This window comes from Lepisosteus platostomus, chromosome 11 (assembly GCF_059453375.1).
Source record: "Lepisosteus platostomus isolate fLepPlt1 chromosome 11, fLepPlt1.hap1, whole genome shotgun sequence".
Lineage (NCBI taxonomy): Eukaryota > Metazoa > Chordata > Actinopteri > Semionotiformes > Lepisosteidae > Lepisosteus > Lepisosteus platostomus.
Genome location: NC_142621.1, coordinates 35,922,162 through 35,946,071, shown reverse-complemented (window position 1 = coordinate 35,946,071; position 23,910 = coordinate 35,922,162). Strand labels below are relative to the sequence as shown.

At 35.8% G+C, this 23,910-nt stretch overlaps 1 protein-coding gene across 3 annotated transcripts in view; it reads right to left on the bottom strand.

Annotated features, from left to right (window-relative positions):
• ca10a (carbonic anhydrase 10 (inactive)a) overlaps positions 1-23,910 on the bottom strand; it is a 238,851-nt gene that overhangs the window by 35,582 nt on the left and 179,359 nt on the right. For all 3 annotated transcript variants that reach the window (XM_088599423.1, XM_088599420.1, XM_088599422.1), the window contains exon 5: positions 8,951-9,136. In XM_088599423.1, coding sequence (XP_088455549.1) covers positions 8,951-9,136 — 186 coding nt within the window. The remainder of the gene's footprint in view (positions 1-8,950; positions 9,137-23,910) is intronic.

Genomic DNA, 23,910 nt, shown 5'->3' with positions numbered 1-23,910 from the left:
TTGGAGAAGAAGTTCCATGCCAATGCCCCAGTTTAGTGACTGAGGACACTTCGCTGTAAAAAAGCACATGTTTTAGATAAAATGTGAAATCAAAGGCCTGACTTCTTGGTCATTTAAGATATCAGAGTATCTTGTGTCACTGCTGGATGAAATGGCTCCCTTCTCATATGAGAAGTGCTTTGGGATATTTTGAATATGATTATAAACCAATTATTAATTAGAATTATCTGTGTTTTAAAAAGACGTGAAATGATGGTCAACATATTATTGTTCTGCCAGGCATGTGTGACTTTATTTCTACTGGGATAAGAAGCTAGCCAGGTGAACAAGGCTCTTAGCAGACACAGTATGAGGCAATAATATCAACTTTTATATTTGAGGTAATGCAATTCAGATCTCATACATCAGGAGTGTGCTGGTGCTAATAGTGTATCAATTACAAATGAATAATTATGTATCTACTGTACTTCCTAATTGCAAAAAAGGTTATAATGCAATATATTAATTGCATCCTTGAATTTATCATATAAAGACATCCATCTGTTTTTTTTTTTGGTTGTACGACAAACATCTCATACTTTCATTTTGGATTTTACCTCCTTTCATCTTCATTTTACCAAAATAATATTTCAAAATAATAATAGCAATAAACATGGTTTAAAGGACAGCTTTAACCATGGACAGCTTTATTCTTCAGTCATGTATCCTTTGACAATTCAAGCTGTCTTTGAACACCACTCTCCAGCAGTGCTTCAATACATGCCTCAGAGGCCTCCCCAAATGTGTACAGTGCAACCTGTATTTCAATGGTGCCTGAGCTTTCTATAATGCATGTGGAATGCTAAACTCACATGTTTTCATGATATATTATTTATACTTATTCTCAATATATTACAGAAGGGAAAAAATAGCTACACAGACAAACAGCTGCACGTGTACTTTACTAAACTGGAAACAAATTGAGATAAGCATTGTAATTAAACATAACAGCAAGGTTTAACAGATTAATTAGAGTGGCTGAGCTTTCATTCCACTTGACTCACAGCAAGTAAAGTATATAAAGACAGTGGCTGTCTATCCACAAAGTATTACTAAGCTAGTTTGCTACTTTGAAAAAGAATACTATTTACCTAAAAAGTCTCTAGTTGTTTTAATTTGATTTTAGTGTTTTAAGATCGTGAGCTCCACTTTATATTTCATAACATAAAGAATGCATTGCTTTTTTTTCTCTTTTCAAGGGAAAGCGTATAGCTGGGAATTAATGAGTTTCTGAATAACCAATTGAATATTTTAGCACTTATTACTCTTGCAGAGCTTTCATTTTCAAAGGGACTTTAACCTAAACAAAATAGGATTGGACTGCAGACATAAAAAGAACCATTTCTAAGCACTGCAGTATCCTTGCAAGACTAATGCTAACTTTACTGTAGCTAGGTGACTACCACTTTGCTTGACAACAACCAATTAGGAATTCCATTCCAGGCATCTTGTAAGACTACGCAAAGAAAGTGAAGAGGAAAAAGTCTGATCTAACTCTGCTTTGGTTTGCTGCTGGCTGGTACCCATGAATTAAATCCACACTACACTATTTCAGAAGGACTTTTGCTTTTGAAGTTTAATATTTCTTGCTGTGTTCTCGGCAGAAAACTAGAAATGGCTGCTTAATCCTGCTGTGTTGCTCATTTACAGCAGGTAGCACTTGCTGCTTTTGATTCTGAAGCCTTTCATCGAATCAGGTTAATACTTCAAGGGACGGCAGCAATAAGGACTTGAAACATTTTTCTTTTTATTTACTAATTGAACTAGCATAACCACATTTGAACAGATTCTTTACTGTTCTGTTGTTGCTCTCTTTTGTTCCTTGCAATTGTTTGCCTTTAAGTGGTTTGCAGCCTACGTCCTTTCCAGCATTTGTGTGAAAGAGAGAGGAAGAAAAAGCTTTCAAGTTTGCAGTTGAGCACTAGAAATGCCAAAGAAGAAAGGCTGGCATAAAACATCAGTCATGAGTTCGATATGAAATACACATTAAAAGTAGAAAGGGAATCCCAGATAAAGGTATTGTCTGAATGGAGAGTCACACTGAAACTAAATTAGGAATACGAAAAAATAATTTTGTACTGTCTGGAAGAGACCTAGAACTCCATGGAAAGTTACTCCTGAGTACTGTATGTCCGAGGCAGGAGTTCACGGTGCAGTATATGACAAAACAGAATGGAAAGTTCTTTGTTGTGCAATGTTTGTACGTGCTTAGGTTACTCAGTGAATTGTCATTTTGCCGACAATCCATTTTCCTTCATTTTGTTATGTAATACTGTGCTAATGCCGCAATTTTGGAAGGCATAACTAATTTACCAGAAATGTTTTTTGGAATTATTCTGAAGATTATTAATTATTATTATTATTATTATTATTATTATTATTATGGCAGTAATTAATTAAAAAATCATTTACATATGGCATTCATTTCAAACATGATTTAAGTTTATGCTAGATTTTATATTGTATATTTATATACAGTATTTATATAGTGTATCTTGTACTTCTTTGTAGGTTAGTTATTTTAAAATAAAACTTTCCCAGTGAAGCCCAAAGGGCTCTCAAACACCACCTTCAAGACTCTCTAAATAAGCAAAGAGAGGGCTGTTGCCTTCGTTACAGCTGTTAACAGGATTTTCTTCCTTTGTTTTAGAATAGTTTACCTGGTTTAAGCATTTCTGTTTCCCTCTCTTTTGGCAGCAAAGTACTATGCTTAGTTTTGTGTAGTTTCACTTGTTTTCTGCGAAGACTCCGTTGAAAAAGAAATGTTACTGTATGTGAAACAGGCTTATCAGACAGCAAGATCCTCATTTAAAACTAAAGGTGCCAAAGCCTTCCACAGCCAAGTAATCAGTGAGATCTGTAGTTAACTATCTAGCCCTTCACACACACATACCTGGATTTCCCTAGATAAATATACTGGGCAAGAATATTTGCTTGTCATTACAGTACTTGCAATATAAATATATACTTGCAATCTGTCAGAATTTTGGTCATGCATGATTTTATACAACAAGAGTAGTAAGAGGAGAACAGAATTGGCCTTGAAGTTGTTTATTGCACGCTATGCAAGAAGCAGAAGACATTTTTTAATATTTCATCAAGTAAATCGATGCCTTAAAATCCCGTCTCAACAAATTGCTTCCCTATAGGCTGCCATCTATTTTGGCATGTCCCTCAATACCTCTAGTAACATTGATCTATTTCCCAGCTGTGTCTACAAGGCTTTTACTTTGAAAAAACATGCTTTCAGTGTGAAAAGGTTGACATTTCCCTGTATGATAAAGTGACAAGAAATACCACGTGTCAGCATGCGAGACTAAGGTTTCTGATCAAAACATCTCATCAAAAACATAACAGAGGTTACATACAGTATACTGTAAGAGGAGGCCGTTCTTAGTTGTTTCCTTGCTAGTAGCTAATAGATCTCATCCAGATATTTCTGTCACGGATGTCGGAAGGGACGAACCGTGGAGAGGCAGGAGAGCGGAAAAAGACCCATATGCATAGCGGCAGAACGGGGGATTAGCCCGGGCTCAGCACTTCAGGAGTCGTATAGAAACCAATGCCCTCAGGCAGCGGATGTGGCGCGACCTGGATGCTAGGCGAGTCTCAGGACATCCGAACATCAATGCTGAGTGAAGGAGAATAAGTGACCCGGAAAAATATAGCCCCAGAGAGAGATACACCAGAAGGACAGCAAAGCACAGGAAACTAAGGACAGGACAGAGTAGGAGCGCCCTCTGGTTGCAGAGGGTGTGACAATTTCCTGAAAGAAGCCAGGGTAACAGCTTGAAATTTGAGCTACATAACTGGGTAGCTTGTTCCATCTTCTCACAACCATTGTATCAAATGTCTCCTAGTCTATATTCTAAATAGATTTTCCCATAGTATTCACTATGTTCTCTGATTCATGATTCAGTGCTTTTTTGGAAGCAGATTACTGGGTTGACTTTGTCAATGTCTTTGAGGAATTTTGAGCACTTTTACCAGAACACACCTGGCAGAACATACATTAAAAGTGTTGGAATATACTGTACCTGGTCATGTTTCTCTGCATTGATTCCAGAGCAACAATATATTTTTTGTAACATGGTGACCAAATTACAGCACAATATGTTAAATAAGGTTCTACTAGTTTGCTTTATAATTCTAAAATAACATTATTTGATCTAAATTCTACACATTTAATAAATTGTCTACAGTGACAAAACTCAAATTCAGAACAATTCTACTGGACGTTTTGTGCCTCATGTTGCAGAATTGGGACAACTCTAAATATGAAGTTTCAGCTTCCCTGCACTAAGCCAGTTTGTTCAGACTTCAAATACTTTTGGTTGTTGTGGTTCTACAAAAGCTCACGGTTGACAGCCATGACTTGCATGTGTACTTTAGAAATTAAGACACGCAGTTCTATTATAAAGTACTGAAATGACTAATGGGTTTTGGTGTAGTATCAGTAGTAAAGGAGCTGCCGTTACACTGTATAACAATCCTCTTGATAACTTTTCACCATCCCTGACAAGACATCAGTGGTTGCACCTGTGCTGAAAGAACATGTTGTACTATGCCAGATGTCTGGCAAATCTAATCGACAGCTTCAGAAGAAGAGTCCAAGCAAGTAAACACATTTGCTCCAATCACATTTAAAATGAAAAAGATAAACATCAACATAGATAAATTGTGTCAAACTCCCTACTATGCATCTGTTCTCTGCCCCAATACTTCTTAGCACATATTGTAAGGAAAAAAATTTCATCACAGTCACACATCTGAATTCTTTATAGATTAAGGACAACGTACACAGTACTTTATTAACATTATCAGAACAAAATGTGATACTGAGCAAATCAGGTTTCTTTTATCACTTGGCTATGCTGTTATTTTATCTCTTTAGCAAAGTTTCCAGACTGGTTAAGACTAAGTTTACCTTGCCCTTCCAAGAAAGGCAATTGTTTTTTTGGAAGACTTCAAGTTCAAATAGATTAATGAGGATTGCTTGCTGAATACTAAAAAAAAAATACATGCACTAAAGGACAGGTTAACCACCTACACAACTCTTTTTCATATAAATAATAGTCCTATAAACACAAAGAGCTATGCTTGAGGTCACAAGCCTGGATACTGTCTGATGATATTGATACTCTCTTTTATTAAAATATCAGCCTACCTCATAAAGCAAAATAAATTATTATCATGAATTATAATTAATTTGCCTGTCAAGTGTACAATTATTTTGTTGCCATGCAAATTGCTGTTGTTCTTATTACCCCTGAAGAAAATGCCAAGTATTAATTGATTCATAACCATATTAAATGATAGAGGCTGCAGATGTTAATGCAATTTCTTCTTTACACATAAAGTGTTACACTGCTGTGGGATATTAATATTACCCATTACTTCCTAAATTACATTGAAACATGTGTTCAGTTTTTTACAAACTCACTCCCCCCCCCTAGGTAGCCTTATTAATATTTATTCTGTTAATACTTTAATAACTAAAGTACAGTGGCAATTCTGTTAAGAAATTTATAACTAATGTACAGCAGGAATTTAAGTAATGTTTAAAACCTTCAACCTTTTAGAACATAATGTAATATTCTACTACTTACAGTATAGTGACAATAGAGTGCTGCATCCAAATGTATTCATATCCTCAATACATTTTAACTTAAAGTTGATTAGGCAAACAAAATGCAGATGCACATCAAGACTTTTCAATATTTATAAATTCAAATGTGATGTATTAAAAGGAGTACAGAACATATCAACATAACTGTAAATAAAATATATACTTTTCTGAATACCAAAATGTTCACATTAAGGCATACATTGCAAATGTGTTGAAAATAAATTATGTAAATGTAATTTTCTAATGATTTGCAATCATCTTTAAGTTTCACAAACCCTTGGTAAATTTCTACAATTTTCTATTAGAAGTCACCTGACTGCCACAGAGTATTAAGAGACAAAAGAAAATAACTCAGTAACATAGAACTTTTTCTGAAGATCTGAAGGGAAAGGATTAGCAACCTCAACGACTCTAGTTACATCTTTAAAAAAAAACATGGGAGATGACAGTACACAAATAAGGTCAGGACAAGTGAGATGTTCTCTACTCCACCACAAAGAGGGTACAGTACATGACTATTTTACCCAAATGTGTGGTCAGAAAAGTAGTTTATCTGAATAACTCAAACCAAAAGACAATGATTAGGAATCATCGGGATACAATACCTTTTAAAGATGTCCAATCACTCAAGGTTACCTCATGAATCTGGAGAGTGCAGTAGAGTTGAGAGGGAACACACAGAAAACTCTCCACCAATATTTACCGAATATTTACTAATTAAGTGTCAAGTCAAATGGGAACACAGCACAGAGAGGTGAAGCTAATGTTGAAAAAGAATACCAATTCTTGTGAAGAATACAAATGGATTTGTACTGCTTTAAGATAATTTTGTATCCCCTGGTCTTGTTGTACTAGCTAGGACTGAGGAACAAACAGATCAGAAAGTTCACCAGGGTATTTTAAGCAAAAAAGTGTGCCTTTTATCTGACACTTGGCTGCAAACGATGTTAGATGTTACAATACAATGATTGCATCAAAATCAATGGCCAAAATTTTTAAATAGCATAACAATCTATTTTCTTGACTGGTTATCACATTTTCAGAAGGAGGTAAAGAAAGAAGCTTATAAGCACAGGTCACACAAGCTAGTGGAGTTAGAGAGGATCTGCTTGGAGGAGTGGTCAAATATCCCTCATGATATCAAGTACCTATTAAAAGGGTACATGAAGCATCTCCTCAAGGATATAAAAGTGAAAAGATGGTCCATAAAATTTGGAAAATGAAAATGAATAAAATTAACATAATAAATTGGAGATTTAGAAATACACAGTATGCATGTTTAAATGATGAACTTCATGCAAGTCTTTGGTTTTAATATTCAGGCAGAAGGTGACAGAGGCCATGTACAATAATACAAACACACCAGGGAATAAAGAATGTGCTGTACATACATCACGGAAAATGTGAAAACAAAATTAAGAGCTTGTTAGAGCTGACATAGTTGTAAGGACCCCTAGACAGGGACATGTGTAGATACCTTTGAGATGCATCCAATCAGCATTGGACTGTAAACATGTGACAGTGATACACACATACAATGTATGGTAGTTCAGGTGGGTAGCTGTGTCAGCATGTGTAGGCTGCAAAGGAACAAGTAATAGGTTTATTCCATGCTGAAAAAAAGAAGAAAGAAAACACAACGTTTCGGGCCGTGGAGCCTTCTTCAGGTGTGAGCTTTCAGGTCCCTCACACCTGAAGAAGGCTCCACGGCCGAAACGCTGTGTTTTCTTTCTTCTTTTTTCCAGCATGGAATAAACCTATTACTTGTTCCCACACAAACAATGTGCCTTTAGTTGGTTTTAGTTATTAGATACCCAAAGACTATGAAAAAGAGAAAATTTAAGTACACTGATTTGATGGTAATATAGTTAATATTCTGTACATCTGTGTCAAAATGGTAACAGCTGGAACTCATGAACATGTTCTGTCCACAACCTTTAAAGGAACACCATAGCTTAACTAATCACTTTATCGAAACAACACAAGGGTGCAGTCATCTGAAGAATTTGTGCTGACAAAGTAAGGCAGAAACAAAATCATTCATACTGCAATTTACTGTGGTAAAGTCAAATCAAGAAAAATGGGATGGTGAACAAAAGAACAAAATAGGGGTTGTAGTGCTTGGAAAGTGATTAGACCGCAGTGAAAGGGAACGATGCACAAACTCTAAATATTGACAGCTTTCTCTGGTATTTGTGTTTCTAAGATTCAGTTTGTTTACATATTATTGATACTGTACCTAGAAGGTATAGACAGAATAGATTTCTAAACTACTTTGAAGCAAACTTGTTCATTTTGCCTCTCACACACCTCTTGTCCACAACCTTTAATTAACTTTGAAAAAAACACCAAAGCTTGTTAAACTAATAATGTTATTGACACGACATGTCAGACATGAAGCTACAGGCAGCTAAGGGATTTGATTACATTTAGAGTCATTACAGGACTTTTTTGCTTTTCTTTCCTTTTAGCAAACGTATTTGGCACTGAAACTACTCTCACAATTTGGGGTACTAAGCTACTATACCATTGTGATTTCACAGCATTAACACCTAATGGTCATGTCATTTCATAATCACCTGAGGCTCATTTTGACCTGGCGTAGAAAATGGAAGACATGGACTTAACCAGCACAGAAGCTAAAAATTGCTATAAAAAAACACACTGCAGCAGCTAAAATGTTATATTTGAAAGAGAATATATCTTCCAGCTGCTGGATCTTCTACTCTTTTATTGGTACTGTATCTAACTGTATTAAACATACTCAAGAAAACACCATATTTTCTAATACCACTCTGTTGTTTTACAAAGATACAGTGGCATAAGGAATGTGACATTTGCTATTTTTGAATCAAATCCCAAGCATACACTGTTGAAAAAAACAATATTTTGTCATCCCATTTCAGTATTACTAAACAAAATAATAACTCATGCCTGGTGAATTTAGAGCAAAAGATCGATATGCTTTTAAACCACAGAGTATGCCCTTCATAGTCTCTGAGCTCTGGTCTTTTTCAATTGAAAGACCTCTGCTGTATAAGGTACTGTATACCTTCCCCAACTATTCATATCAACTCATTTTTATTTTGTGAAAAAAAAAACGTTCATGCAATCAATAACGCTGTAATAGCACTTTCCTTTTGCGTTTTCATGCAACCTCTGGGATGTCTGAAAAACGAAACCGTCAGAGCTAATAGATCTGCAAATAAAGGTTAATGCATCTTTAATGTTTCCTCTAATGTCTTGTAATGTATCACTCCCACTCCATATCAAGTAGCTTACCTCCCCAGAGAAAGCCTGTCCATTGAGTAGATGTTCTGAGCCTTGACCGTCTTCACTGCCAAAGTGTAACCGGATCTCTTCCAACCGGTGGCTGTACGTCATGGGTCCTCCTGAGATGTTTACCAAATGCTCTTTATCCAGACGAAGGGAGACATGCCGGCCTGTGTTGTACATAGTTCCGCCAAACTGGAAGGCAAAGTAAACAAGCCATCAGCACAAATTTCAAACTCTTGCTGTAACAGTAACTTAAGGATGTTGGCCATGGTCAGGATGGAACTCCAAAACACCATTCAATTAAAAATGATTGCACATTATTATTCCACATTATTGGTTTATTTCTGAGATACACATTAAGCCATGGAGAAAATAGCATTTTCAATAACATTTCAGAATAGAAGACACCTGTTCGGCATGTATTACTGACGCATTTTGTTGAGTGAAAGTAAATACATTATTCATGCCTTATTAATGGTACCTGAAAGATACGTATTAGTATATATGTTAATATGTAGTTGGCCAACCTTTATATGCAGGAGCTGTCTATCATATGTCAAGTCATACTATATCATTCATACATTACACATGTTCTGTGCTTGTCCCCTATTCTAAAGTGCTGTCATGATTTAGAAAATACAATCAATTTATTTTCTTTAAAGTAATTTATTCATGATTTGTTTGGTTCTCAAAATTGGCAGATTAACCTAATATGGTGGATGCCCATAACTAAATTCATGCAGGCAGCAACAGGAAGTACATTTTTTCAGGCTCACCTTCCAAATTCAATTTTTGACTGATAATTGAATAAAAAGGAAAAGAAAATGAGAACTATTTTACTGGAATGATTTTATAGTTCAGTAATCTTTTTTCTTCAGACATTTACTATGTCAGTGTGGAGTTGGAATATAGCCAAATGAAGATGAGGTGTTTCACTGCTATAAGTGAAAGTGTCTTATCTTGTCAATATCCTTTTCAGTTCAGCTATTAAGCAATTCACTGAGTGAAATGAAACTTAATAATTAAATAAAATACACTTTCACAGACAAAACATTTCTAAATTGTCATTACCGACCATGAGATAATGGAACAGATCAGGTAAGCATAACTTTGGAACACAGCTTTAAAGTTGCAGACTCAGGGAAATTGGCACAAAATTGATTGAAACATAAGCAATGAAGGTAAGCGCAATGATAAAAGTACGCTTCATCAGATTTTCTTTTTTACTGGGTTAGTTTCAAAGTAAACTATTGCTATTCAGTACATACTTCTAAGAAGGAAGCAACATCTCTCATCTTTTTTTGCCTCACTGCTCATGCTTTTAAAATCATATTCCCCCTCCCTCTCTTCCAAATTTCCCTGGAAATAACATTGCCCACACATCGTAAATATTTCATACAGCCTCTGACTCAATGATCTGAAAGAAAAGAGATCTAGAACTAAAAGCGAACAATGTAAGGCCTGGGAAAGAATACACAGCACTAATAAGATGATCAGTGAATGAAGTCACAGAAATGTTCTTAAAGAATCTTAAAACTACCCTGACACAGAAGCAGTAATTTGACTTGGACATTACTAATGTCATTTTGTTATTATTTACGTTAAGTTATGTATGCTCCAATTTTAATCTTGGATCGAATGGTTACCTGTGTATCTTTTGTGTCTAGATATTAAAATGCAATTTGGAAGTAATTCCTAACACATTAATTTATACTATTCTGTGTATTTATGGTGATACTATTTATTTTTCTAGTACTGTTTACATAACATAACAGAATATTACTGATTCATCAATGGTTGTATGTGGGGTTGCTTTTTCCAGAACCCAACGTTTGATAATTAAACATTAATATAGACATAATTCTCTGTTTTGTATTCTATTTTTAAAAGTACTATGTAAATTTTACAGAGCAATAAAGAAATAAAGTATTGATGTTTAACATAAACAAGCCTTAGAAACCAACCAATTTTACCAATTTTACATCACATCTTAATATAAGCGAGTAGTGTCTCTTTTTATTTAAGTGCTTAATTTATATTAATGCATGCCAACTCACAGGGATGATTTTCTTTTGAGTGACTTGTTGATTTTATGATTGTATTTTAATAGAAAATGCACAGAAATATAATGAAAGCAGGCTTTTCTGTCTTCTATCTATTGTGTAGTATACAGTACCTATAGTTTGTTTGTCACGCTCATTACACCTAGAGGGCGCTCTACGTTCCTTCTGTTCCAAGTTCCCTCTGATTATTCATGTCTTTCTGGTATGTCTTGTTGTTTAGCCTATTTAATTCCTGCTTCTGCTCTGCTACTCGGTCAGCATTGTTGTTCAGTTGACCTGAGACCCGCCTAGCACCAGGTCACTCCTGTCCTTGGCCTGAGGGCCTAGGTTTCTATACGGCTTCTCCTGAACAGCTGAACCCGGGCTAACCCCCGTCTCGCCGCTACGCATAGGGTCTTTATCGCTCTCCTGCCATTCCACGGTTCGTCCTGTCGGACTTACGTGACATTGTTCAAATAATAATAATACCATTTTAAAAAAATGTTACGAGATCTTTCATGACCAAGTTGCCAGCAGCTACATCACCCTGCAACTCACAAGTGGCAACCCACTGAAGCTAAGGTGGTCAGTGCCTGGATGGGAAAGCCCCTGGGAAAAGCTAAAGCTGCTGCTGTAAGAGGTTTTAGTAAGGATCAGTAGGGAGTCATCCTGGGGTCTATGTGGGTCCTAATGCCTAAGTGATGGGTACACTATACTGCAAAAAAGAATGCTGTCCTTTGGATGAGACATAAAACTGAGGTCCTAACTCTCCAAGGTCATTAAAAGTCTCAGGGCATTTCTCTAAAAGGGTAGGGGTGTACACCAGTGTCCTGGTCTAATTTTCCCCTGGCCTTTACTACTACTGGCCTCCTAATCATCCCCATTTATTGTATGGCTTCATTACTCTGTTTTCTTCCATACTGATAGCTTTTGTGTGGTGAGCATACTGGTGAACTTTGGTTGCTGTAGCATCATCCAGGTGAGGCTACACATTGGTGGTGGTGGAGGGGAGTCCCCATTACCTGTAAAGTGCTTTGGAGAGGTGGAGTCTCCAGAAAAGAGCTATTTAAGTGTAAGGATTGTTATTATTATCACTAGTAGACAGGACATTGGTTAAATGTCTCTTCCAAAGCACATAATCTCATAAAGCACAGTTTCCAGTCACCAAAATAGGCCATTGGCTTAGGCTACCAAAATCTGAGTGGGAAAAGCATTCTGGCATTGCAGAGAGGCATCATACCATGTGTGAGAGTGTAATGGAGAGGCTCTATGCATTCTGTGCAGCACAGACACTCTTGCTTCCACACACTGCACCAGACAAAAGTTTCCTAGTAGAGCCAGAAAATTCTGTAATGCAGCACATGATGTCAGAACACTGGCATGCCTGCAAGTACCTGAGCTGCATAGCAAACACACTTGTTATAGATGTCGAGCCTTGTCACAAACAGGTAATTAAAACAGCAGCGAACGTTTTACTGTACAAGGAAGAAAACAAATAGGAAATGAAATGCTATGGAAAGACGAAGAAAAAAACATTATTCCCAACATACAATATTCAAACCATTACACACCAGAGTGAAATTCACTACATGCTTCCTGAACATAATAGAGGAAAGTAAGAATGAAAGCATTAAGCCTCAAAAGAAAATGAATAAGTAAAAAGGGGGAATTCATTTTTTATTCTAAAATGCTTTTGAAAATAGACTAAGAAGCATCCTTTTGTAATATGTTTTGAAAGCTACTTGGTAATCAAAGCATAGTGCAAGGCCTCTGTGAATAAAACAGGGACGTTTTATGCTGTCGGCATAAGATGGGGATATTTCATACATCTCCGTTCCATGTTTAGTGGTTAGAGCACTCCATTTCTAAAATGCACCTTAATCCAAGATTATATCCCATTCCAATAGCAAACTCTATCTTCAAAACAACACAAGCTCTAAATAAATCCTGAAGTCTATAAACAGCTGGTGAATGCTGTGTCAGAGACTGACATGCAAAAAAAGGGCTGTATGATAGATAAATTGAAGCTGCCTTCTGGGAAAATGAGGAAAGTCAAGAGAAACTACTGACACTTCAAGACTGCCATGGTGCAATAAACATACATATGTTCATTGAAATCAAAGACGTACAGTATAATTCTGTGACATGGATGTCATTTTGTCATGTAAAACGTGGACAGAGAAAATACACCCTTGAAAAAAGACAGATGGCAATCGTGACATTTGAATTCTTATCACAACAACTGCAGTGACTAGAGTTTTGAGCTCTGGACCCATAACCGGATAGTGGGGGTTTCAAATCCCAGGTGGGACGTTGCTATTTAGCAAGGTACATTACTTAAGATTGTTCTGCTATATAAATGGGTATACCTGTAAGTTTCTTTAATCAAATAAATAATTAATAATAATAATTATAAGACAGATTCTGAAACTCTCTGGGGATATACTAGAAAGAAAGGTAATTAGTAGTGCTGTAGTGATATTACAACAAACCAAGGAGAATCGCAATGCAATTACAAGCTGCTAAGGCAGAATCAACACAGGAAAGGCACAAAGTGAACCCAGCTACTGAATTCCCAATGGCTGTCTGAGGTGTATCAGAGATTAAAATAAGAACACACATTAGTCATACTATAATCTTATTCAGCAATGCTAATTCTCACACAGGCTATAGCTTTGGAAAAACAAATTGCAAGGGCATGAATGTTTGAAAACCTTTCTGTTTTACTTACTGTATTGATAAACTGTTCCCCGATTACTGGCAACTATAAAAATAACCCTTCTTCCCTCCTTTGTTTATCTTAAAGAATTCTGTGTTTAACTTAAAATCCTTATTAATGAAACCATCACTTATAATAATTCATCCAGATATATACACTCATGCCAGAGCCAATTTTGCCAGAAACAACCTTCCAGAGTAAGTCTTCGGACTGTGCAGTACTGTACAGTACAATATACGGTTTAAAGTTTTAAATTTAAATTGTTGGCTGATTACTGGCTGCTGAAATTTGGATTAAGGCAAAATATAGATTCTCCCAATTTGGGTATAAACCTGAAAGGCCATGTAAGAAACAAACCGAAAGTAATTCTCAGATGGGGCTTTTAACCGCCTGGGTGCAGTGCACTACATTACAGTCCATTGCCCTATACCACTATAAGGACACTTATGGTCCATTTGTGATATTTTAGCTGCTTAGTTACAGGATTCCATATTACTATTATCAAGTGGTATTAAATCAGTACAACTTATATTTTTTTACAATAACAAGTGGTGTTCTTACTGTGTATTCTTATAAAATTATAAAATTGTATCACTTTAATGAAGTACAGTACATAAATTCTATTATGACAGAACAAGCTCATTAAAATCACAACTCACTGTAAGTTAAAGTAAAAATGCATGCAGTAAAAGTATTTATGCATAATTAAAATATTTATGAATAAAGTGGAGGGTTGCATACTTTTGTCCAACTGAGCAAAATTGCTTTTATACCTACTTTTTAATCAGTTTAATGTTTAACATGCTGTAATACACTTAAAATTATTACAAGTCTAAACAGTATACACGGTAAATTCTGTAATTGGAAAAATGATTATCCCTCAGCATTGACCGGAATTTGAAATCGGGTGTTTTCTGGCGACAGCCCAGATGCTGCACATGAGACATTAAGTTTCCCATCTCCACCTGGCTGTCTTGTAATGTATTTCACCATATTAAAAAAAAAGCAGTATCATGCAGTACGTGTAACGCAGTTTACCGCAGCATCCCTCACGCATTTTGAATGGCTGGATCTGTATATTTCTCAACTAGTACAGTACAGTCAGGGTGGGTCTGGTAAGGGTCAAAACACTGTTAAACAAAATACATCTTCCAGGAAACCGTTCCCAAAAATGTAGTCTTAAAAATCCCCAAATATCATCTGGCAAGAAAAACTTGATTTGAATCACATCTGATGTATGGAGGCTCAAATGAAGACTAAAGATAATGGGCAAGAAAAATATTAGTTTAGACGCAATATATTTAAAATGCTTTGCTATTTTAAAGGTAAGCATTTATTCAAGGTTATAGTAACATCTTTTAATGACAGCATTGTGACTATAACTGCATAATGCTTTCGGGATACTTTTTACAGGTTAAACAGGTTGAAATCAATAGTCTTCTTATGTCTTTTTGGTTTGTGACAATAAACCAATCCTACAATACATGCCACACTGAAAATCATGTTCCATGCTTTACATTATTCTTCTTTAATTTATTTTCTGAAAGTTGTTCTGAAGGAAATAACAACAAGGAATAAGAAAACAAAATATTTATTCTAGTGTGACTCTGTATGCAGTAACAGAGTCAAAGGCTTACACAGCACAAGGTGCTGCAATTATTAGTCAAAAAGCATTGCAATTAAGCTAATCAGAGTCATGTGTGTATGTAATTTACTAAAACTCCAGATTGTTGAAGAAGTATTCAATCAGTGTGTGACCAACAGAGAGCTTCTGAAAAGGCTCTTCAATCACATAGTATGAGAGACTGAATTTGCACACCACAGAAAGGTTTAAATAATTTTGAGCTTTGAAAAATAATGTTTTATTGATTATAGAATTATTTTGGTGTCTTACAGACATATTTTAAACATTACTGTTTTTTTTCCTTTTTACCTCCTTGATATCCAGGTGTAGCTCTAATAACATGCAATATGCAATCCTGTGAGCATATTACAGTTGTAAGAAAGTGGTTATAATTCCAACATAGGCTTAACAACAGTATTGGATGATTTAGCTTATCTGAATGGTTTTAATTATACTGTTGACTCCCTGCTGTTAGAATCCAATAAAAGTAAACTATGATAAAAGCATTTGAGTGAATGACATAATTTGTGTTTTTCCATTAGGAAAAGGCACAACAATATCAGTAATAAATATATTTGACAAAGTCAACAAATTTATTCAGACACTGCTGAACAATTAGCATTAAAAAAACTTTGACGTTACAGGATATTAATCAATATCTCCTGATTGACATCCCTGTTATCACCCATGGAAATGCAGCATCTGCTGGTGTTACTATGTGGATGAGCAGCCCAGTCAAGAAGGAAGGCACTGTGAGCTACGTCATTAACAATCTGCTCTTCAGTCTGGAAGAAAATGAGTTCCATTGTATGTCAGGGGCAATGAGCCCCATGTCAGAATTGCCTGAAAACCCATGTTCAGTCCCTCACAGCCTTGAAAGTATGTAGGCAGAACTACCTGTAGTATTAAAGAAGACACTAAGACCTAGGTTTTACCTCTTAGCAAAGCAATACAACATCTTATGTACTTTTGCAAAAAGAGAAACATCCTGACACACAAATTTTGTGAACTTCTTCTCCTGAAAACTATAGATTTTTAAACACTTTTGTGCTGCGTAAATTGGCAAGAATTAAGGATGAGCAAGAATGAACTGAAATTACAGATTTGGAACACAACTCTTTCCTTCTCTCATTTCTACAAGGCAGTCTTCACAATTTAAAGTGCTACATCCATCCTCAACTCTTCCCATTCTGAACAAATCAGAAATCATTTCCTTGTTTTCCAGCCCTCAATGATATACAGTATAATCTCAGCTATACCCTTTCAGAAAATGGATCATCATACATTGCTAAACTTTTTTATAATTCTTCACTGCTAAAAAACATGCATGATCAGCAGTAGTACTGTGTAGAAAAGCTTAATTCTATGTTAAATGTTAAATAAATCCCATAGTTTAAGAAGAGAGGCTCTTACAATTAGGCAATGGACAGCAAAGTCATACATCTTAAAATAAACAGGAATAATGCATTTTGAAAACTACCTACAATTAAATGGATTAAGAAACAGAATTACTCACACACCAAAGTATGAATATGCTGTTTTTTTTTAGTCATTTGTTAAATTGCGTGCCCTTGCAAAAGGCTTTGGATCCCTGTCTAAAAACAGCTTAATCTGTGACCTTCACTAAACATGTCTGTTAGGGAACATCCAACAAGGTTTCATTTGTTTAAAAATAAATCTGCTCAACAACTGGATCATCGTTGTACTTTAGTGAACCAGGGGCTTTATTTCCTAAATTGATGTTTCTAGAATTTATCATCTTAGTAAAATACTAAATAATGCCATACACTAACATTCAACAGTGTTTTTTCTTTTAGATTTAGACTGCAAAAATTATTTCCTTTATATTTTTACAGTATGTTCCATCATTGTGAATATCCTAAATAACTAATTCCCCAAAAAGTGGGTGTCTATGGAAAGCCGTGAAAGTAATGTTGTCTTCCCACATACTAATTAGCAATGGGACACATTTATATGTGTTGACATTCTGATAAATTTTAATAATCCAGAGCTAAATGAAATTACATTTCAGGACATTAATTCAGAGCTCGACACTCTTAAAGTCAGAAGTCAGCATTTTCTGTATGTGTAATGGCTGCAGAATACATGATAGCATAAAGTGAAATATAAATATAATTAAAAAACAACACAAATGCACAGATACTGCATCTTTTAACAAGTCTTAAGACTGCAAATAAGATAAGACATCCTCCGATTTCACGGACAGACAAAATGTTTATTTAAACATTTTCAATGTGACTCCCTACTATCACAACAAAATGGCAGTGGATTCTGATAGTTACACTTTAAAAGAGATTAAAATCCACTGTTCCTAACTCCACAGTCACGACACTGGCTGATTGTCACTAAGGTCCCCCTGCCACCCCCTTTATAGTAGGGCTAGGATTCAACAGCCAGTCATCAAGGGTCTTGATGCATGAGGGATTTTCGAGACTCACCTGAAAGCTGCAGACTTGCAGCAGTGTCAGTAAGAAATGTGTCAATTGTCAGCATCTGTGGAGTTTGCAATGTGTCAGAGACTGAAGAGCTGGTGGCATGATTGCTGGTGGGCATGACCAAGGAGCTTGTCTATGCATCTCATTCTCTCTCAGTACAGGAGTTATTACCAGATGCAAGTATTTAACCAATGGGCAATTCCAAATTGGTAAGAATATATGTTTTTAAAACATATTCTAATTTCAAAATTTTTAAGAAGAATAGTCGAAAACCAGCTAGTCATTATGCAGAAAACGGAGGAGTTCACTCTCTAATGAGTCATGAGTTTAACTACGAACCATATAAAATAAATGTGAGTACCTTATGTCAACAGGACTAAGAAACTAAATAAGCAAAATAAAGTATTCAACGAGTTAATTAAGTACGTTCTCCCCTTGTCTGCATGGGCTTTCTCTGAGTGCTCCAGTTTCCGTCCACAGTCCAAAGACATACTGATACTATAGGTTAATTGGATTCTGGGAAAACTGGCCCTGGTATGAGTGTGCATGTCTGTGTTTGTGTATGTCCTGTGATGGACCGGTGTCCCATTGTCCCATCCTGGGTGTATTCTGCCTTTATCCCATTGCTGGCTTGGATGACCTTGGGCTACTGTGCAACTGAATTGAATAAAGTGGCTGGAAGATGGATGGATAAACTATATGAAGTAAACCCTCCCTAGAAAAAAGTTCCAGCATGGTAAAGAAGAAAAAGATTTTTTGACTCGAGCTGAATGAGCAAAAAGTTTTCTATGACTTCTTTAGGAGAGCTAGGTTGCCTTCTGATTCATTTTCTCACTCTCTTTAAGATGATAAACAAACTAATGGGACACGGTTGATAATATGCGTTTAAAGGAAAACAACTGACCTTTAAAATGTGATGCTTTCATCAGCATTAACTGAAAACACTTTTAAACATCATTAAAATAATTATGCATTGCTGTATCTTTTTTTCATCAGTTGATTCAAATAAATTTTATATTTATAGAACACACTTCTGACAGTATCAGATACAGTGTACAGTCCTTACTGTACCCTATTTTAAAATATAGATGATTATACTGAGGAGGAGGTTGCGAGTGTGATAAACACAGCACAAAATCCTTCTTTTATAATGGTACAAACACTTAACATCTGGAAATGTTGTTTGTTATCTGACAAATACTTTCATCACAAGGAGGAAAAACAACAAGCCCAGCCTCCCCTTTTAAAACTTATTTTTTTACTCCGCCTTACAAAAACTTGTGGTGAAATTCTTTAAACATTTGTCTGAATGACAAAGAGAAAGAACTAGAAATGTAGTTTCACAAGATTGGCATGGAGGTACACTGAAGACTTTTGAAATCTGCAGTGTCTACCATTCTGTGCTGCTGCCCGTGCTTTTCTGGGTACCTTAGAATCATGGACTGAAATACGTCCAGTTCTCTGCTTATTATACTCAGATCCTGGTCAACCTCCAGATATTGGCAGATGTGTCAACATGTAAATTAACTTTGCTCTCTAATTCCAGTTCTTCTTGGCCCAATGCTGTCTTGATACATTTAGATTGGAGACAACATCTACAGCAAGGTCAAAGGCAATGATCCACCTGTGTGAATCGAATTATTTTAACACTATTGTATCTTACTGTATGTTATCCAAAGGCACTACAGCAATAAGAAATTAAGTACAAGGCATAAATCCTGGCATAACGTCATTGAATTTAGATGTTTATTCAACATACTTTTTCACAGCAGACCCATCAGTCTAAAGGAAACGGCATTCTCAGGTTTAATATCTAGCAAACATCCAATGCTGTATCTCATACCTACTAAACAATCATTACAGAATTCTTTAAGTTTTTGACAAAGATTTGCTTATGTTGGGTGAGAGCAAGCAAACAGAGAGAACAAATGCAACCACTGAGTTTAAGAACTGACAGGTAATGCTATAAATATTTTAAAATAACAGCTGTATGACAGTATAAAAAGGTATGACAGGGTATACACTCTGCTACAGATTCACATTTTCAATTAGATGCAGAAAGACAGCTGCTATCTGCAGCTTTGACGTTTCAAAAGGATTTTCACTTGATATGATGTTAGACCATTCAACCTTTGCTCCAATTTGCCGTTACGTATTAACAGGGTGTGTCAACATGAAAAGGCTCAGTATTATTTGTATTTTACAGTTTTTCTACCTGCATGTAACACTCTGTACTTGTCTACATTAAGTATAATCTGCCAAGTGACTGCGTTATCTGAAATTTTGTCTATGTTTCTGTGTGTTTTTTGTGGCTTCTACAATGCTTCCTTTCCTATGGTTTTGTTCTCATCTGCAAACCTAAGTTAAACCTAAGTTTTTCAGAGCAGCGATCATTGATGGCGATCAAAAAGAACAGTGGTCCCAATACAGATCCTTGTGGTACTCGGGTTCCACTACATTAGCAATTTTCCAGTCAATGAGTACTGTCCAATGCGTATTGTTACATTCCAAACATACTGAAGATAACTATACATGTCTTCTTTACAGTCTCTTCACTCTACTTAGTAAAACACCCCAGCATGTTTCCCAGATTTAAAAAATATATTATTTGGAAATTGATTTCTGATGTACTTACATAAGATATCTAATTCTGTTGATAAAACAAGTATTAAAACAAAGAGTGATAACACAAAAAAGAACACAATTGAATTTTTTAGAGAAAAAAAACAAAACAAAATAAACTTTTATACTTTGTGTTTAAATTAATCTTACATCTTACTTGTCTCGGGTTTATGTTACCAGGGAAAGTCCAAAGACTCTCTCACATATTAAGGAATTCTGCACATATTAAGCACATCTGTGTGCTCAAGATCTAGAATTAAAACCTTTGTAGACATTCTGAACTGGGTAATGTTTAGATTTACGAAGTTCAGGCTTTACCCTGTAGCCTATGATTGTAATCTTTAAGAGTTAAAAACAGTGGCTCCCCCACTACCTGAAAATTACTGAAAATGATTCCTCCCTAATTATAATTGAGCAGATCTGTGAGATCTCATTAACCTGTCCGACTGGACTCTTAAGGGCTTCATGAATAAACAAGGAGACCGTAACCGATAAGAGAAAACTGTAAAGCATTCATCAAAAAATGGTGTCTGAGTCACCAAACTCAAAGCATAGTGTAACTGCAGGATGTTAAATGAGAGAGGGCAGAAATTTAAAAAAAATTACTGTAGCATACACTGGCAATCCAAGAAATGTTAACCTTGTCAAGACTGCAGTGTTTTAGCATGCATCCCAATGTGCCGAATGTTGGCACTTCTCAGAAGCTCATGAAATGTCTCCGAAACACCATCTGTTCACGCTATGTTATCTGAAGGCACTGAGAGTTACAATAATTGGAACAGGGGTCTTGAGAAAATCTGGATGACAAATATATGCATAAGAAAACACATGCAACCTGCTGGAAAAGCCATAAAAACACACCCTACTAGTTCAATTGTATTGCTATACAATATTTTAAATTATTGTGTCATGTGGTCCAATAATTAACATTCAAAAATGCAGATGAGCTATAAACTATTCTTTTACACTATATCCAACATTTAAAAGCCCCACCAATTTTATAAAAATGTCCTTCTTATTGTACTGCAATAAATTGCATATTAAGAGAAAGTTAGAGGAAGAGGCAAAAGTCTTATCTGCCCACTAAATTAGAAAGCTGCCTGAGCAATTATCTCATCTCAAGTTCAGTCATATCAAGGACCCACAGATGAAGACACGGTTATTTATACATTAAAAATAGCCTGAAGAAATAACAAATAAGCTATATGTTCATCTACTGACAAGCTAATTAATTGCAAACATTAGTAGCTAATTTTGAATCAATGGGTTCTGAACAGGAATGGATTATTCATGTTAATGACTTGAACGCTTATGAATAAAAACACATCACATTTTTGTGCCTGCAGTTAATTTGTCTTACGTGGGGTAACCGTCTCCTATATATAGCAGAACAATTAAGCATTGCTAAAGACTTGCAGAATCTTTTATGTCAGCCTGCTCTGGAACAGGGAAATTTCTTTTAAATTTTTATGTCAATTAGAAGATTGAATTAGAAGCAGAGGAAAAAATGTAAAGCAATGGAATGCACTGTGTTTATCTCCAAACTGGGTTGCAACTAGAACTCTTGTTGTTCAGGTTACGGGACACTTAGCTTAAAGGTCACATGCAAAATACACCTGAAACCCTAAAGGTAAATCAAACTCATCTGTAGAACTTGGTCTAGTCCCCTTCATACAGGGAGTCATATGTTAAATATAGTTTATCCAATGATTCTTCAAGATGCCACTTGTGAGCCTTTCAGTGGTAACACCTCCCAGATGTCCAATCACTACTGTTTTCAGCTTGCTGAGTGGAGTGAGGAATGGCAGGAGAAGAAGATGCATGAAAGATTAATTAAAGAATTTGATCTAGTGGGAATCTAATATAATATATTAATGAGGGTAACTATTTGAAGCGCATTTTCAAAAAGCATGTAGTTCATGACAGATGAAAAGTCTAGTTGGCTAGACAGATGATGTACCAGCTCCATTTAAGACTACACAAAACTGACAAATAATTGAATTTAACAAGGTACTTAGTCATTACGGTCAATATCAGTGTGTACCAATAGATAATCTAAGGCTAGGTTTATAATGGTGATTGTATTATACTGTTTATTATATTTTTTGGCAAACCTTCAATGGTGTTTAGCTCTGATTTAAGTAATTCGTGGCTACATTAATATAACTCTGAGCTCAATACTAAGCTCAGTATTTTGTTTAAGAGTATGGATCAGTATTAGTTGATAGTTATTGCTGGAGAAAAAAAATGGATTTAAAACATAAAAAATAGGTACGGTAGATCTAGACTGGAACTTTAAAATAAAAGTAAAATACATATTTTATTTTCTAAAAGACAAGAGGCCTTGCTTTCAAGGTTCTATAAAAGTAAACTGTGATCAGAGAAAAAGAGCAAAAATACAGAAAAACTAAGCATATCACAAGACAGAGAAAACTGTAGTGGATGAATAAAAGCAAAGGTGGTGTTTTCAGAGCCCCTTCAATAACATATGAGTAGCAGATTGTACTGTATGTAATAACCAAAGATTTACTTTCCCTTAGGGGATTCTGTTAAGCAGAAGCTCTAATGAGGCCACAAACTGAAAGAGTGAGGAAGTGTGACAGAGGCAGAAAGTTTGACTCGGTGCTTCACAGCAATCACACATTCACTCTGCTGAGTAAAACAACTTGATAGGAGTGCACGACACACTCGCTCATGTTGCACAATAATTAATGTGCAATCAGCCCATTGTCCTGATGATCAGCTAATACCTCGGGTGGTCGATTCTGCTTGTAATCTTGAACCTGTGGTTTTACAATCACTGCCACAGGTTGCAAATGATTAAACTGTCTAGCACAGAGAACAACATTTCTGTCATTTACTGTACTGTACTTGCTGATAAGCAACTATCAGTGCAGAAGAGCTATCCTTCTTGCTCTCTTCACTTAATGCTCCATCTCAACTTGTCCTTAAATCCAGGTCTGAGCTTAATTTTGTGCAGTATGGGAAACTATTTTGTGACTGTAGGGTGGTGCATTTGAAAGTCTTTCAGGAGCCACTCATTTCTTGGCCTGAGGCCCTTTCTGTTTCAAAAGCCTGCATTTGTTCTTGTGTGCTGTAGCACCATACCCTTCTGGGAGAGCAAGACAAGGGAGCTGTGACTCTCAGGTGGTGAACAATTTGAAACTCATTTAGTTTTGTCTGGCTTTTGACTTGTGATTAGAAAGCCAAAGGTAGAAAGAGAGAGGGAGAAAACAGAGCGTGACTGGATCAACATTTAGTGCCTCTTGGAAATGGAAAGCAGCACCAAAAATTCTGTTCTCTGTGACTAAATTACTTTCTTCTACTGCTGCTGTTTAGCCTGTAGGTGATAACATACAATACCACAGCTTGCATCTATGTGATTATTTAGTGCAACCAAAATAAGAAGTGCATTATAATAATCTGAAGCTTTTCTTGGTTAAGAAGTTTATAATACAGAGAAAGAAAAAATATAAACACTTGTTTAATAATCCGTAACAAAG